Source organism: Anthonomus grandis, chromosome 10 (genome assembly GCF_022605725.1).
Source record: "Anthonomus grandis grandis chromosome 10, icAntGran1.3, whole genome shotgun sequence".
Taxonomy (NCBI): Eukaryota; Metazoa; Arthropoda; class Insecta; order Coleoptera; family Curculionidae; genus Anthonomus; species Anthonomus grandis.
Genome location: NC_065555.1, coordinates 3,312,388 through 3,327,130, shown reverse-complemented (window position 1 = coordinate 3,327,130; position 14,743 = coordinate 3,312,388). Strand labels below are relative to the sequence as shown.

Sequence of the window (14,743 nt, the reverse complement as noted above, 5' to 3'; positions counted from 1 at the left end):
CGTATTGGTGGGTTCGATACAAGCAAAAGCACGAGAAAATATATCATAGAGTTCATTATCAAGAGCGTGCATACTAATATCTGTTTTATTTCAGGAACTTGTCACCATATATAACTATATTAATTTAAATTTCATGCCGGTTAAAATATCGTACACAATAAAGACGCTGTCATGTATCAAAGCTGAAACGTCAGTTGTCAACGCAACGACATTAAGGCTTACTTCGCAGCAATTCACAGTGATTTGCCGCAACCTACTAAACATCCCGATCAATTATTCTCGATATCATCGTCATTCCCTTTAAGGGAAGTCGGTGGGGGGTTGTATAAATTAATCGCTTTAGAGGCACATCTGTGGCCCTTCGGTTTACATAATGCACCCGTCAACACGGTGATTTTCTAATTAATCAACTTGCCGATTTGATGACTCCGGTGCATGTAATCAACGACAAGCACAAACAAAAAAACTAATTAGTGTTAATTTACAGGATTAAAATTAGAGGATTCAAAGGAAGTAAAAAAAATATATTTAAAGGCCTCAATTGTGACATATGTCAACATATCAAATGGACCAAAATCAGAGTCACCACGAATAAAGTAATTGACAAGTTTGACAGGGGTGCGGATATTTCTGATATGTTTGACGTCTTTGTTCACAATGTATTCGTGACGTCATTGGGTCTAGTCACATTGCGCAACTCGCGCTTCCTGGTGACGACCCGAATCAACTTTTACGGTTTGCTTTTATAATAAGCGATTAATAAATTTGCGCGCCATTTTTGAAAAAAAATAAACGTCTTTTATATCCGAAGAAAACATCACACGGGGGAGAGAAAGAAAAAAAGTGGGCATTAAACCAATGAGAAAGGGAAAACAAAGGGCGACCAATAAAAGCATTATTGGATTAAGGGCGCGTGAGGACGCCGGCGCCCGGTGGCGCGTCGCCCCCCAATAAACCGACGGGGGTGGAGCGTCGCGACGTCCGTCACAGACGGGCGCCTTAAGTTGTTGGCAAAACGAGTTTTAGTTGTTACGGTGACGCGGTCACCGCCGGATTATCCACGGGAAGTTTTCGGGGTGTTTTATTTATTTTTTTTGTTTTTGTGAGGGATTAAGGTAACTCGCAATTCTAAAGGGTGAGGGTAAATTAGAGCGGGAGGGTGCAGGTTGAAAAAGGCGTTATTTGTGAGTAAAAATTCGTTTTTTGGGTCTTAGTCGAAAATAGGAAATTTTGGGTTTTTGTTAGGTTACCAGTTTTAAATAATCAATTTATTAATGGCAAATAAATCGGTTTTCAAATCGGACAATTTTTGTGGTGTTAACATTTAATATTACAAAAATTTAATTTTTTATTATGTTTTTGGATTTTTCAATTTTTTTTTGAAATTGGACATTTTTACAAGGTTTTAAGAAATTAATTTATTAATTTTTAAAACCGAATTTATGATGTATTAAATTGAATAGTGTTTTATAAAACCGTTTTTATTTGCGACATTCTGCATTTAAAAAAAATTTTATCAATTTTTCGGGTTTTTCGAGGTTTTAAAATTGAACAATTTGTCAAAAAAATCCCGTTTTTTATATAAATTTTGCATATAACATCCATTTTTTGCCCAATTTTTGTTTTTGAAATTAAAAGCTTAAAAAAATTGAGATTCAACGAGTTTTTTTGAAAAAGTGGAATTTTTTTGTTAAAATTTTGCATTCAAAAAATTTCGGTTTTTTTAACAAACTTTTGAAAAAAATTGCCAAAAAATTAATAAAATGTAATAATAAAGAAAAAGGGATTTTTTGAAAAAACGTTCGGTTTCAAAAATTAAAAAAAGGCAAAAGTTCCAAATTTAAAAAAAACGCGACATTGGTGAATAAAATTTAAAAAAAAAAAAACGTTTTTTTTTTAGAAAATGTTGTTTTTTTTGGCAAGTTTTTGGATTTATACAGCGTTGCCAGTTTTCAAAAAATTATTTCTTTTTTTAGTTTTTTAAAATTGAAGAGCGGAAATTAGAAAGGGCTAAGTGCTAAAAAAAAAGGTTTTGAGATAATAAAGTCAGAGAACTTTTTTGAGTAAAGCTTTATTAAGTATTACGCATTTAAACTGAAACGGAAGACCTACTTCTTAACAAAAATTTGCAAACTAAACTTCTTACAACAAAATAAAAATGTTTAAACAAGTAAAATTAGGAAAAGGCCTAAGTGCCACAACTGATTTTGAGTATAGAAATATTCATAAAATACATTTTACCTCTTTTTTTTGTTCTAAACCATTGTCTTCAATCTGAAGTAGCTGTTTATAAAAACGTTGGTGTTCTGGATTTTGAAGATAAGGAATCACGCTTCGAAGACATACCTTTTTATTTTCCGACACCTTGCTTTCTGATGGGAGCTTCATTATATTAGCCTGTCTGAGTCTAGCTAAAGTTTTCCCTTTCTTTAAAACATTAACTTGCATCCCTTCTTCAAAATCAGAAAATGAAGTTTTTAACTTAATAAGTGTAGGATTCGTAGCTTCGATCGTTATCACTGTAGCTTTACTGATATTTAACTTGGTAGTGTTAATATACTCATCCGCCGCTTGTTTTAGGTCCCAAAAGCCGCGTGGAGTCATGTCAACAACATTAAAAGGTACATTGCTGATTTTACGGTTGCTTGAAGGTCTGAGGGTACAAATGCTTTAGATACTTTCTTCCGTTTTTCTACTAAAGCATGAAACTATGGCCACTTACAAGAAATTTCTGTTCAATAGTGTGGAAAACACCATTGGTAACCAAAAAGATCAATGTAAACAATAAAATTCTATTCTTATTTTGGCTCCCGTAATTATCACACCATATTACCAAATGCTCCTTAAGGGTCAATCCACGGTTAACAATGTATAAAAGACATGATGCAATTTCGTTGGCTCCACGAGAAGCTACTCCCTCGTGCCACATACACATGTAGGCCTCATTTGTATCCCCAATATGAGCTCCTAAGTTGTAGCAGGGCAGCTGCGAAAGGTAGAACATGTCGCTGTGTGTCAATGATGGAACAAACATGACCTGCTGTAGATCCATGGATAAACAACACTTTGTGCTTTCGGGATCTTCAGTCTCAATCGTATCTTGCTTTCCAGCTGATCTTTTGCAAATTGACTTGACTTAATGTTGGCTTTAATTTGGCACTCTAGTTTGTCACATGTGCTACTCGTTTCAACTCGTGGTCTGTGCGGAAACTTAAGTTGGGAAAATCCTTGATGAAAACAGATCTATAAAATTGTATGTGACTGGCGAATCTAGGTGTACTTAATTGTGTACAAGCTTTAAACAGTCTGTGGATATTTAAGTCAGGACTAAGGTATTCTTTTTCGGATTTGGCCCTTGAATAATGACCAACTTCCCTTGGTATCATGTTTACATGATTTATTACCAGAAGACGATCAGCTTCAGAAAATGTTGGAGCAGCATGTCTGGTACGTTTATCATTATAACAGGTCTCATCCATTTTCTTCTTTTCAATGAGGACCCGTACTTTTTTATCGTTAACACCGAATGTATTCTGAAATGTTTTCTTACATACCCGTTCAAATCTTCCTTGGCTATTAGAAAGGGAATAAGGGAAATATATTATTGCTTGACGTCTGCTATTTTGCTCATCCTCATACGAACCATGTCGCCTTCTTTGAACATCACAAACACTTTTGTGTTTTCATATTTTGTGCATGGTACTTTTCAAAAAGAGAACGTCTTCTTTCGTGGATAACACCTTTGCAGCTGAACTTATAGCGTTGAGAACCGGTTCGGAATAATCTCCGCGAAAATAGCTAATAAGTTTGTATTCCATACCTGCTGTTCTGGATAGTTTCTTATACGATCTTCTTTTTATAAGTTTTGTATGACTTTCCACTTGTTTTTAAATGACTCTGTTCGCTTCTAAATGAACCACTGCCTTTACTTCTCCTTTTTCTTTGGGTTTCTTCCATTATAATGTATTTCAAATCAAGAAATTATCACACACAACATACACCTGCAAATGTCTAGATATAACTAAGAGGACCTTTCTAAGGAAAATGCTTGCACACATAAAACTATCGACATTTACGAGGGACTCTTATAAAGGTAAAAATGTAATTTTGGCACTTAGAACCGTTCATAGGACATAAAGCATGGCACATAGAATGTTTTTACAGTAAAAAAAACTGAATTTCGGAAAAAAGGCACTTTCTAATTTCCACTCTTCAATTAAAGTTTTCCAAAAAATTGGTGTTTGTTTCTAATTTTGTAAGAAAGAATTTTTTCTGTGGCGTTTTTGGCTTGTTGTAATGGTGCCGGTTTTAAAAAAATCACTAATTAGAAGGAAAAAGTCATTTTTGAATTTGACCAACTCAAAAAAATGGCGCTATCCTTTTTAAATTTTGCAATAAATATTTTTTTGAGATTTTTAGTCTTTGAGCAAATACGATTTTTTTATTAAATTTTGGCTCTTTTTTAATTTTAATATTTAAGTTTTTCAAAAAATCGCACAAATTCTGCAAAAAAATTATTATTCGGTAAAATACCAAAAATATTTTTTTAGTAGGAAATAAACAGTTATTCGAAGTACACAACTTTTCAAAAAAATCGCGTTTTTTTAATCAAATTTTGCAAAAAAAAATTTGTAATTTATCAATTTGTTTTTCGTTTTTTAAAAAAGGATTTTACTTGTAAATTTTTCTTAATTTTTGAAATTAAACAGTTTTCGAGAGACCGTGTTTTTTTCTTTCAATATTTGCAAAAAAATAAACTTTGTGTCAAATGTTTGGATTTTATAGTATTTCCGGTTGAAATAAATGAATTTATTAGTAACAAATCAATCGTTTTTAAAAATTAACAATTTTTCAAAAAATTGGTTTTTTTAAAACTTTGTTAAATAAAATTAATCTGTAAAAAAAAATATTTTTTTGCCAAACTTTGGTTTTTACAATGTTGCCACTTTAAAAAAAAATTTTTTTTTATTTATCAATTTTTCCGATTTTTTTGATATTTTAAAATTGAATAATTTTCAAAAAAAAACTCGTTCTTTTTTGAAAATGTCATCCATTTTGTGCATTTATTTGAGTTCATAAAATTAAGAATTTTTTTTTTGGGAATGTTTTAGATTTTTGGCAACGTTGCCAACTTTTCAACAAATCGCATTTTTTCGAATCGGATTTTTTGAAAAAATGTTCGATTTCAAAAATTAAAAAAAACGTTACATCGTTCAATTTTAAAAAGTAAAAAAAATCCACACAATGGATAAAGAAAAACGTTTTTTTGTAGAAAATGTTGTTTTTTTTTGCAAAGTTTCAAAGAATTATTTCTTTTTTAGTTTTGGAAGAGTGAGATAAATTATGATAACAATTCTAGGCAATTGAGGCTATTTTTATCTCTTTTTAACTAGATTCAACAGTTTGGAAGAGTGAGATAAATTACGATAGCAATTCCAGGCATTTGAAGCTATTTCTGTCTTTTTTCAACTAAATTCAACTGCCTGAAAGAGTAAAGAGAAGTAGTTTTTTAAAATTAAAGTTTTCCAAAAAGTTTTTTTTTCTAATTTTGCAAGAAAGAATTTGAGTTTTTAGTTTTTGAAAAAATACGATTTTTTTATTAAATTTTGGCTTTTTTTAATTTTTTCATTTTTTTCAAAAAATTTCATTTTTTTGTTATTCTATCAATTTTTTTGATTTGTGTTTAAAAAAAAACATCGATTTTTCTTAATTTTACCAAAAAAATTTAACGTTATTCTTTTTACATAAACAAATTTAGAATGTTTTTTTTTTTTTTTATTTTACTTGCACTTTTTTCTTTACCGACTCTTTCACTGCTATCTTATTCTTCTTGACGTTACTCATTACCTTCCATTAGCATTTTTCCCTGTAAAGATTCACCCTCAATATTTCCTTCTCCTTCCTCTTCTTTTTCTTTTAAAAAGTAATCGATTACTAGTCATCTTCTAATAAGCTGGAACAAAAAACAACTCTATCTCCGTCATCTCCTTTGAATTCAAGATCTGATATACTTGACTGCTTGGATACCCTTCTTTAACTCACCTTCTTTTTCTTCAATGTTTTCAACCTTGTCTTTCCATAAAGACCGTAAAGAATCTCAGAAAAAACATTTCTTAACTATTGGTCTGAAGATGCATCAATTTGGAACACTTACGCACTAAAATAATAAACTTCTTAAATTCCATCTGTGAATAAACAATGATATCAGTAAAAGGCACCAATATAGAGTGACAATTCAATTCTAAGGAGTCTATTACAAAATAGAGACCTCACTTATACTCCCATAAGACCAGTGAATTTTTTTGTTAACTCTCATGCTACAATCTCTGTTCTTGGTTAAATAGCATTCTGAGAAAGGTGACTATTATTCTGAGGATCTGACCAACAATCTAAAAAGGTTCTGAACTTCTATTCTGAACTTTTTTCGAGCATCCTTCCTAAGTAAGAACTCTTCTATTAAAAACATCTCTTAATTGATGGATCTTGGTCAAACTGGTTACAACCAGATTTTTTCCAGTTTGGCAACAGATTTTTTTATAGAAATGAATGGCATTTTTATAGTCTGAAATGGTAGGGAGGAAGAAGAAACATTTCTTTCCACACTCTTTTACATACGAGAAACTGAGGTATTAAAAAGAGTCAAGTGTATTAGATCTTTAATCCAAAATTCGCAAATAGAGTTGGACCAGAAAATGACCAGTAACCGATTACTTTTTAAAAGTGGAAGAAGAATAGAAGGAGGAAGAAACCTTGACCGTCAAAAGGAAAAATACTAACCTAAGAAAATTTCCAGCCAATGGCAGGCCCGTACCTCTCGCCACTCCCGGGCGACCTCCTCACCGAGTACATGTTCGGACGCAGAAGGCAACGACGTAACCGCACCACCTTCAGCCCCCAACAACTTCAGGAACTCGAAGCCCTCTTCCAGAAAACCCATTATCCAGACGTGTTTCTGCGCGAAGAAGTCGCCCTCAGGATCAGCCTGTCCGAAGCCAGAGTCCAAGTAGGTTTAAGGGTGCTTTATCAAGACTGGACTTTTCTTAGGTTCGTTATTTCAGGTGTGGTTCCAGAACCGTCGAGCCAAATGGCGAAAACAGGCGAGACTGCAACTGTTACAAGACGCGTGGCGGATGAGGTGTCTCGGAATTACGTCCCCGCAACTTATGATGCCCGGTAAGATGTTCAGAGAGTATTCGGTTATGGTCCCAGTTTCTTCATATTTGGACCAGGAATAGGGTTTTTCTATTGCAGGAAAATAGAGTCAAGCTTCAGGTTTTTGGTGGATCACTTTTGATCTATTGAAGCCAGGATGATGAAATAAGGTTCATTTGATTCGTTATGGTTCACACTTAAATTTTGATAATAACTTTCAAAGCCCTAAACCCAATACGACTGGAGATATTTGCGCTGATAATCTGAATGCTCAATTTAAGGAAATCATGACTAGAAAATCATGTCCTGTCTCATATATTCTTTGGTAATTGATCTACAGTCATCAGCATCATCACCAAAGTTAAAGATCCAATCATTATCTACGATATTGTATAATTTTTTTAACGTTTAGTTAATGTTCAGAAGATCCTCATTTGAATTTGGCTTCACGTCAGTAGACTTTTACTGTACCACACTCCAGGTTTTTAGTAAATAACTTTTGATCTACTAAAGCTAGAATGATGAAATAAGCTTCATTTGATATAGGTCATTTGAATAGGGCCAAGGATATATCAGCTGATATACTGAATGTCCACTTAAAAGTGGCCATATCTTCTTTGGTAATTAAATATAACCAAATTTGTCGATCAAAAATTTGAATTTTCCACCCTGACACTTTATCCCAAAAATCACTAATTTGGATAATATTTACCTTGGGTTAGGGAAAGCTTGCATGAATCGAAATAATATGTGTAGAGGCGTAATAAAAAATTGCTTTTCTACGTCATTTTTTTCACTGCCTTCACGCTTCAACTGCCTGGAATAAATAAATAAATTATTCCAATTGCCTGGAATTAACAAAAAATGACCATAAAACAGCTTAAAACGAACTTTAATGCCTAAAATTAAATTATTAAACTTCAAACAGAAAAATCTATATATTGGATAATATGCACTTTGGGTTAGGGTAAGCTTGCATGAATCGAAAAAATATGTGTGGAGGCTACAGTGATGTTGTTAAAATTGATGATCAAGTAATTATACACAAGATTTTTCAAAAATTCTTTGCAGTTTCTAAAATATTAGGAGACCCTTGCCTGTAAATTTTGCTTCACGTCAGTAGGCTCTTACTGCGGCAACCTTCAGGTTTTCAGTTGATAACTTCGGATCTACTAAAGCTAAAGTGATGAAACAAACTTCATTTGATTCGCCAGGGTTCACACTAAAATATTATTAATAACTACCAAATCCCTAAACCCAACACCAATGGAGATATCTCCGACCAAAGTCGAAAACCAAGTTTAAATTTTGTTGTCCCAGGTCGGCCACCGAACAACATCCAATCCCCGGCGCCTCCACCAAACCACCACGACAAACAGCCCGAGTATCCCCTGGTGAACATCCCGCCGCCGCCCATGTCCGCCCCTGTGGCGCATGCGCCACCCCAGTGCCCCTGTTCCCCCGTGCGCAGCTCACCGAGCCCCCAAGACTTGTCTCCAGGGTTGCCAGACGACTTGTCCATGGGCAAAAGAATCATCGTCGACGCACCTAAAGAAATTGCATTATCCGAACATAATAATAACAATAGTTCGGTGGTGCATAGACAATCGTAGGTTTAGGATTAATTTGTATGGGGTTTTAATAGTTTATAGCCTATGTAGATAAAGTGTATATAAATGTGTAATAAATAAATATTATTGTATTAAATATAAAAGAGTTTTCATTGTTTACACTATATTTTTTGATTGATTCAGCAACAGCGTCAAGATCATCCAATCTAGTAAGAGTATGATATAGCTATATCCAGCCTTTATCCAGACATATCCTGGTGATGCACACGATTCTTTTAATGAGGTGTTCGTCATAATCGGCATAAGAATCGGCCATTTCCGGTCGAAAAGCATCTACCGAGTCCAGTTTCTCATACATGATCGGCAGCAGCATCCACATGACGTGCATAAATTCAGAATATTTCATAGCCTTAGGCAGTTCTGCTTGGAAACTTTCTGGTGTGTGCTCCTTGGTGTCCAAACCTAACCTCCTTAAGTAACTTAGGAACGTTCGATAGTAATAGTCCAAAATCTCGTCCAGCTTGGTCTCCAAGACTCGTTGCTGCAGACTTCCGAATACGAAAAACATCAAGTCGGTCAGGGAGGATCTATAGTCAAAAGTTTGAAAATCTACGAGGACACAATGCACCGGTTTCGAGTTTTTGTATCTAATAAGGACGTTGTTGGTCTAAAACAAAAAAATCACCCGTCTATAACCTAAAAAGGCATCCTGGAGTGTCTCTCTTACCCATGTGTCGTAGTGTGTTATGGTGCCCCAAACGTCACTCGTCTCACTCTTCTCCATTTGTCCCAAGTAGGCTTCCTTCGCTTTTTCAATTTCTTCTTTATTGAATCCGTTCAGTTCAAGGGTGTGTATCAGGTTTTTAAAGGCCTGAAATAAAGCAACTTTCATGCAAATTGTCCGCGGTTACATTAGGGCGTGTTCTGTACTGGTTGTATCTTCTTTAATGGTTGATTTACAGTTATATAAGCATGGGAATGAAAGTTATAGTTAGGGTGAGTAAAGATCTAAAAGAAGCGTCTTATTTTTTTCGGACAGATTTAATGGTTCAGAAGTTATGGCTGTTTGAAGTTTGCTTCACGTCAGTAGAACTAGTTTTTGGTTGATAACTTTTGATTTACTGCAGCTAGAGACACAAAGTCAAGTTTATTTCATTGACAATATGTACTGAAGCATGGGTGATCACTTATAAGAATCTTCTTTAATTTTGGTAATACGATGACTGGTTTAAAAGTTATAGGTACTTGAATTTTGTTTCACGTCAGTAGAGGCTTACTGGGTCCAGCTCTGAGTTTTTGGTTCATAACTTTTGATCTAGTGAAGTTAGAGTCACAGAATCAATTTTGTTTGTTTCACAATGATATACTGTAAAATATTAATCATAATGAATAAAGCTCTAAATCTAATACTATTGGAGATATTTCAGAAGATACACAAGTCGTGACTGTCAAGGAAGTGACGACTCGAAATTTGCTAATAACTTCTTTAATAGTTGACCTACAGTTATGAGTATAATAAGGAAAATTAAAGAATGAGTGATCACTTATAAGAATCTTTTTTAATTTTGGTAATACGATGACTGGTTTAAAAGTTACAGGTATTTGAATTTTGCCTCACGTCAGTAGACCCTTAATGGGTCCAGGTCCAGGTTTCTGGTTAATAACTTTTGATCTAATGACTCTAGAGTCACAGAATCAATTTTGTTTGTTTCACAATGATATATTGTAAAATATTAATTATTATGAATAAAGCTCTAAATCCAATACTATTGGAGATATTTTACATGATACACAAGTCGTGACTGTCAATGAAGTTACGACTCGAAATTTGCTAATAACTTCTTTAGTAGTTGACCTACAGTTATGAGTATAATAAGAAAAATTAAAAAATGAGTGATCACTTATCAGAATCTTCTTTAATTTTGGCAATACGATGACTGGTTTAAAAGTTACAGGTATTTGAATTTTGCTTCACGTCAGTTGACCCTTACTGGGTCCAGGTCCGGGTTTCTGGTTAATAACTTTTGATCTACTGAAGCTAGAGTCACAAAATCAATTTTATTTGTTCCACAATGATATACTGTAAAATATTAATCATTATGAATAAAGCTCTAAATCCAATACTATTGGAGATATTTCGGATGATACACAAGTCGTGATTGTCAAAGAAGTTACGACTCGAACTTTGCTTATAACTTCTTTGGTAGTTGACCTACAGTTCTGAGTATAATAAGGAAAATTAAACAATGAGGGATCACTTATAAGAATCTTCTTTAATTTTTGCAATACGGTAACTGGTATAAAAGTTACAGGTATTTGAATTTTGCTTTACGTCAGTAGACCCTTATTGGTTCCAGGTCCAGGTTTCTGGTTAATAACTTTTGATCTAGTGAATCTAGAGACACAAAATCAATTTTGTTTGATTCATAACGATATACTGTAAAATATTAATTATTATGAATAAAGCTCTAAATCTAATACTATTGGAGATATTTCAGATGATACACAAGTCGTGACTGTCAAGGAAGTTACGACTCGAAATTTGCTAATAACTTCTTTAGTAGTTGACCTACAGTTATGAGTATAATAAGGAAAATTAAAAAATGAGTGATCACTTATCAGAACCTTTTTTAATTTTGGTAATATGGTAACTAGTTTAAAAGATACAGGTATTTGAATTTTGCTTTACGTCAGTAGACCCTTATTGGGTCCAGGTCCGGGTTTCTGGTTAATAACTTTGGATCTAGTGAAGCTAGAGTCACAAAATCAGTTTTATTTGTTTCACAATTATATACTGTAAAATATTAATAATAATGAATAAAGCTTTAAATCCAATACTATTGGAGATATTTCAGATAACACACAAGTCGTGACTGTCAATGAAGTTACGACTCGAAATTTGCTAATAACTTCTTTAGTAGTTGACCTACAGTTATGAGTATAATAAGGAAAATTAAAGAATGAGTAATCATTTATAAGAATCTTTTTTAATTTTGGTAATACGATGACTGGTTTAAAAGTTACAGGTATTTGAATTTTGCTTCACGTCAGTTGACCCTCATTGGGTCCAGGTCCAGGTTTCTGGTTAATAACTTTTGATCTAGTGAATCTAGAGACACAAAATCAATTTTGTTTGATTCACAACGATATACTGTAAAATATTAATTATTATGAATAAAGCTCTAAATCCAATACTATTGGAGATATTTTACATGATACACAAGTCGTGACTGTCAAGGAAGTGACGACTCGAAATTCGCTTATAACTTCTTTGGGAGTTCACCTACAGTTATGAGTATAATAACTAAAATTGAAGAATGAGTGATCACTTATAAGAATCTTTTTTAATTTTGGTAATACGATGACTGGTTTAAAAGTTACAGGTATTTGAATTCTGCTTCACGTCAGTAGACCCTTATTGGGTCCAGGTCCAGGTTTCTGGTTAATAACTTTTGATTTAATGAATCTAGAGTCACAAAATTAATTTTGTTTGATTCACAATGATATACTGTAAAATATTAATCATTATGAATAAAGCTCTAAATCCAATACTATTGAAGATATGTTAAATGTTACGCGGAATGTCCCCGTCAAACAAGCCAGGCCTAGAAATTTGCTTATATCGTCTTTGGTAGTTAATTTACAGTCAAAGGTATAATAACTATTGTTGAAGAATGATTGATTTCCTAAAAGAATCTTCTTAATTTCTTTCAGCAAGATTAATGGTTTAAAAGTTACGGCCATTTGAATTGTGCTTCACGTCAGTAAAGGCTTACTGGGTCAAGCTCTGAGTTTTTGGTTCATAACTTTTGACCTACTGAAGCTAGAGTCACAAAATTAACTTTATTTAATTCCCAAAGATGTACTGTAAAATTCTGGTAATAGTTAGTAAAGCTTTAAGTTCAATATTATTGGAGATATTACAGAAAAGTTCTCTCTAAAAAAAGCCACGACTCGGAAACTGCCTACAGCTTCTTTGGTAGTTGATTTACAGTAAGGAGTAGAATTTTTTTAATTTTCTTCAATAGGATAAAGGGCTCAGAAGTAATTGCCATTTTAATTTTGCTTGACGCATATAGATCCTTACGTGGTCAAGCTCCAGATTCTTGGCTGATAACTTTTGATCTACTGTAGACAATAATCAATTTATATTGAATCACTTTAAAGAAATGATAATAACCATTGAAGCTCTACAGATAATAACACTACAGTTATCTCAACAGGCATGTTTAGACCATAAGAATGACTAGAACAACGAGAGGCATTGATATGCCGATATCCCCCTATCATATACTCACCATATTAGATATGGCGCCGACTTGAAAAGTATAAAAATACGGTTGAATCTTCTCTCGAAAAGTCTCCGGTTCTTTGATCTTTAATGCCAGTCCGGAAGCATGAAGTTTGGCCAAAGAATCCAGGGTAACTTTAAAACTGTCCTCGTCCAAGCCAATTCGCTTATTCCCAGTCCTATACCCTAAAAACTCCCTTATAATCAGAGGCGCCGCTTTTCGAAATATTTATTTATTTACCATCTTCCTTGAGGTTCTTCAGCAAAAGCACGGCGTCCTTATCAACGGTTTCGCTATTATTCAAATTTAGGCGGCCGCCGTAGTATGGCGCGGCGAAGTCAGCGCCCTCTTCAAACCCGTGACTTTTCAGGAACTGATTTAAGGTCGGTACTATGTCAGAGTAGTACCTCAGCTCACTTCTAAAGTGTTAAAATAGTAATTAGCGTATAGGAAGCCACCGTGAATATTGGGACTTACCTAAATGTCACAGGAATGTTAAAGACTTTCCAAACCATTTCACTATTTGGCACATGTTTTGCGACAATATCCAGGACTCTTTCATTGCCTGTCACTCTATCTTTGGTTTTGGCTCTGATGCTTAACATAATTGATCCATAATTCTCTCCGGGTGCTGTCAGTGGCGATACCTCAGTATCCAGAATATCCTCGGTAGGTGCTAAGGCTTTTGTGTTTAGAACGTCTTTAAGGTCCTTTATGGCGCTCATTTTGAAAATAAATCAAAAACTATCCGCTTAAATGGTTCTCGTGTTACTACTACTGATGGTTCTCGAGTTATAAATCTCCCGGTTTCAGTTTTGTAAACGATCGTTACGCAACATTTTTTTTTATTGATACAACACGCAATAAAGAATTTAGACGGCATAATAACAACAACGTTATCTAACAAACAATTGGAATACTTAAGGGTATACTTAAGATTTTAATTAAGCGAGAATGTTCAATTTAAGATTGTACTTTAGTAGTGATGTCTATGGGTATTTATTTTATAATTACAGCCGCAACAGGTCAAAAAAAAAAAAGAATCCGAGGTTGTTCCCACAAAGGTCTGATGACGTAAAGGAAAATTCAAACGATCATATTTAGGTAATTAGTGGGAATTGAACTTTGGTCAGTATGTTTATCACTGCCAAAGAAATTAAAGGTGCTTTTTGAGTCGTAACTTTATTAAAGGGGATACTTTATGTTACAAGTAAGTTATCTCCCCTAGTATTGGGTTTAGAGCTTTAAAGGTTATTATCAAAATTGTAGACCAAGACTATTTTAATGACCTGCAGCTTATTTTATGATTCTAGCCTTATTAGATCAAACGTTATCAAGCAAAAAACGTGAGATTGAACCAAGAAGGATCTGATGATGTGAAGCAAAATTCAACTGTTGATATCTTATAAGCTGTCAAACCAATACAAATAATTTTAATGGCAATCAGTAAGGCTTGAACTTTGATTATTATGGTCATCATTCTAGGTCAACTGACAAAGAAATTATAGGCGATTTTTGAGTCGTAACTTCATCAAAGAGGTTGCTGTATGTTAGAAGTGAGATATCTCCACAGTTATTAGAAGTAGAGCTTTATAATTTATAATAAAACTATTTTAATCAAATAAAGCTTACTTCATGATTTTAGCTTAAGTAGATCGGACGTTATCAACCAAAAACCGCGAGGTTGACTCAACAACGGTCTGCTGACGTGCAGCAAAAGTCATATCT

The 14,743-nt window shown here is 33.8% G+C and overlaps 2 protein-coding genes across 2 annotated transcripts; one reads left to right on the top strand and one right to left on the bottom strand.

The window, feature by feature from the left end:
- The first annotated feature begins 1,039 nt into the window (after positions 1-1,039).
- On the top strand, positions 1,040-8,858 carry LOC126741548 (dorsal root ganglia homeobox protein). The gene is made up of 4 exons (XM_050448010.1): positions 1,040-1,184; positions 6,794-7,003; positions 7,059-7,173; positions 8,473-8,858. Exons 2-4 carry the CDS (start codon positions 6,797-6,799, stop codon positions 8,763-8,765), a joined length of 615 nt encoding a protein of 204 aa, XP_050303967.1. The 5' UTR covers positions 1,040-1,184; positions 6,794-6,796; the 3' UTR covers positions 8,766-8,858.
- On the bottom strand, positions 8,815-13,903 carry LOC126741547 (uncharacterized). The gene is made up of 5 exons (XM_050448009.1): positions 13,493-13,903; positions 13,256-13,434; positions 13,022-13,200; positions 9,451-9,594; positions 8,815-9,390 (listed from the first exon to the last, which is right to left on the bottom strand). Exons 1-5 carry the CDS (start codon positions 13,738-13,740, stop codon positions 8,950-8,952), a joined length of 1,191 nt encoding a protein of 396 aa, XP_050303966.1. The 5' UTR covers positions 13,741-13,903; the 3' UTR covers positions 8,815-8,949.
- Positions 13,904-14,743: the final 840 nt, after the last annotated feature.

Excerpts from the sequence above, each read along its gene's own strand:
- LOC126741548 (XM_050448010.1), top strand. The coding sequence starts at position 6,797 with ATGGCAGGCCCGTACCTCTCGCCACTCCCGGGCGACCTCCTCACCGAG. Across the intron at positions 7,004-7,058 it reads TGTCCGAAGCCAGAGTCCAA|GTGTGGTTCCAGAACCGTCG; the intron begins GTAGGTTTAAGG and ends TCGTTATTTCAG. Across the intron at positions 7,174-8,472 it reads CCCGCAACTTATGATGCCCG|GTCGGCCACCGAACAACATC; the intron begins GTAAGATGTTCA and ends TTGTTGTCCCAG.
- LOC126741547 (XM_050448009.1), bottom strand. The coding sequence starts at position 13,740 with ATGAGCGCCATAAAGGACCTTAAAGACGTTCTAAACACAAAAGCCTTA. Across the intron at positions 13,201-13,255 it reads GAAGAACCTCAAGGAAGATG|GGTATAGGACTGGGAATAAG; the intron begins GTAAATAAATAA and ends GGGAGTTTTTAG. Across the intron at positions 9,595-13,021 it reads TCGGCGCCATATCTAATATG|GCCTTTAAAAACCTGATACA; the intron begins GTGAGTATATGA and ends GCTTTATTTCAG.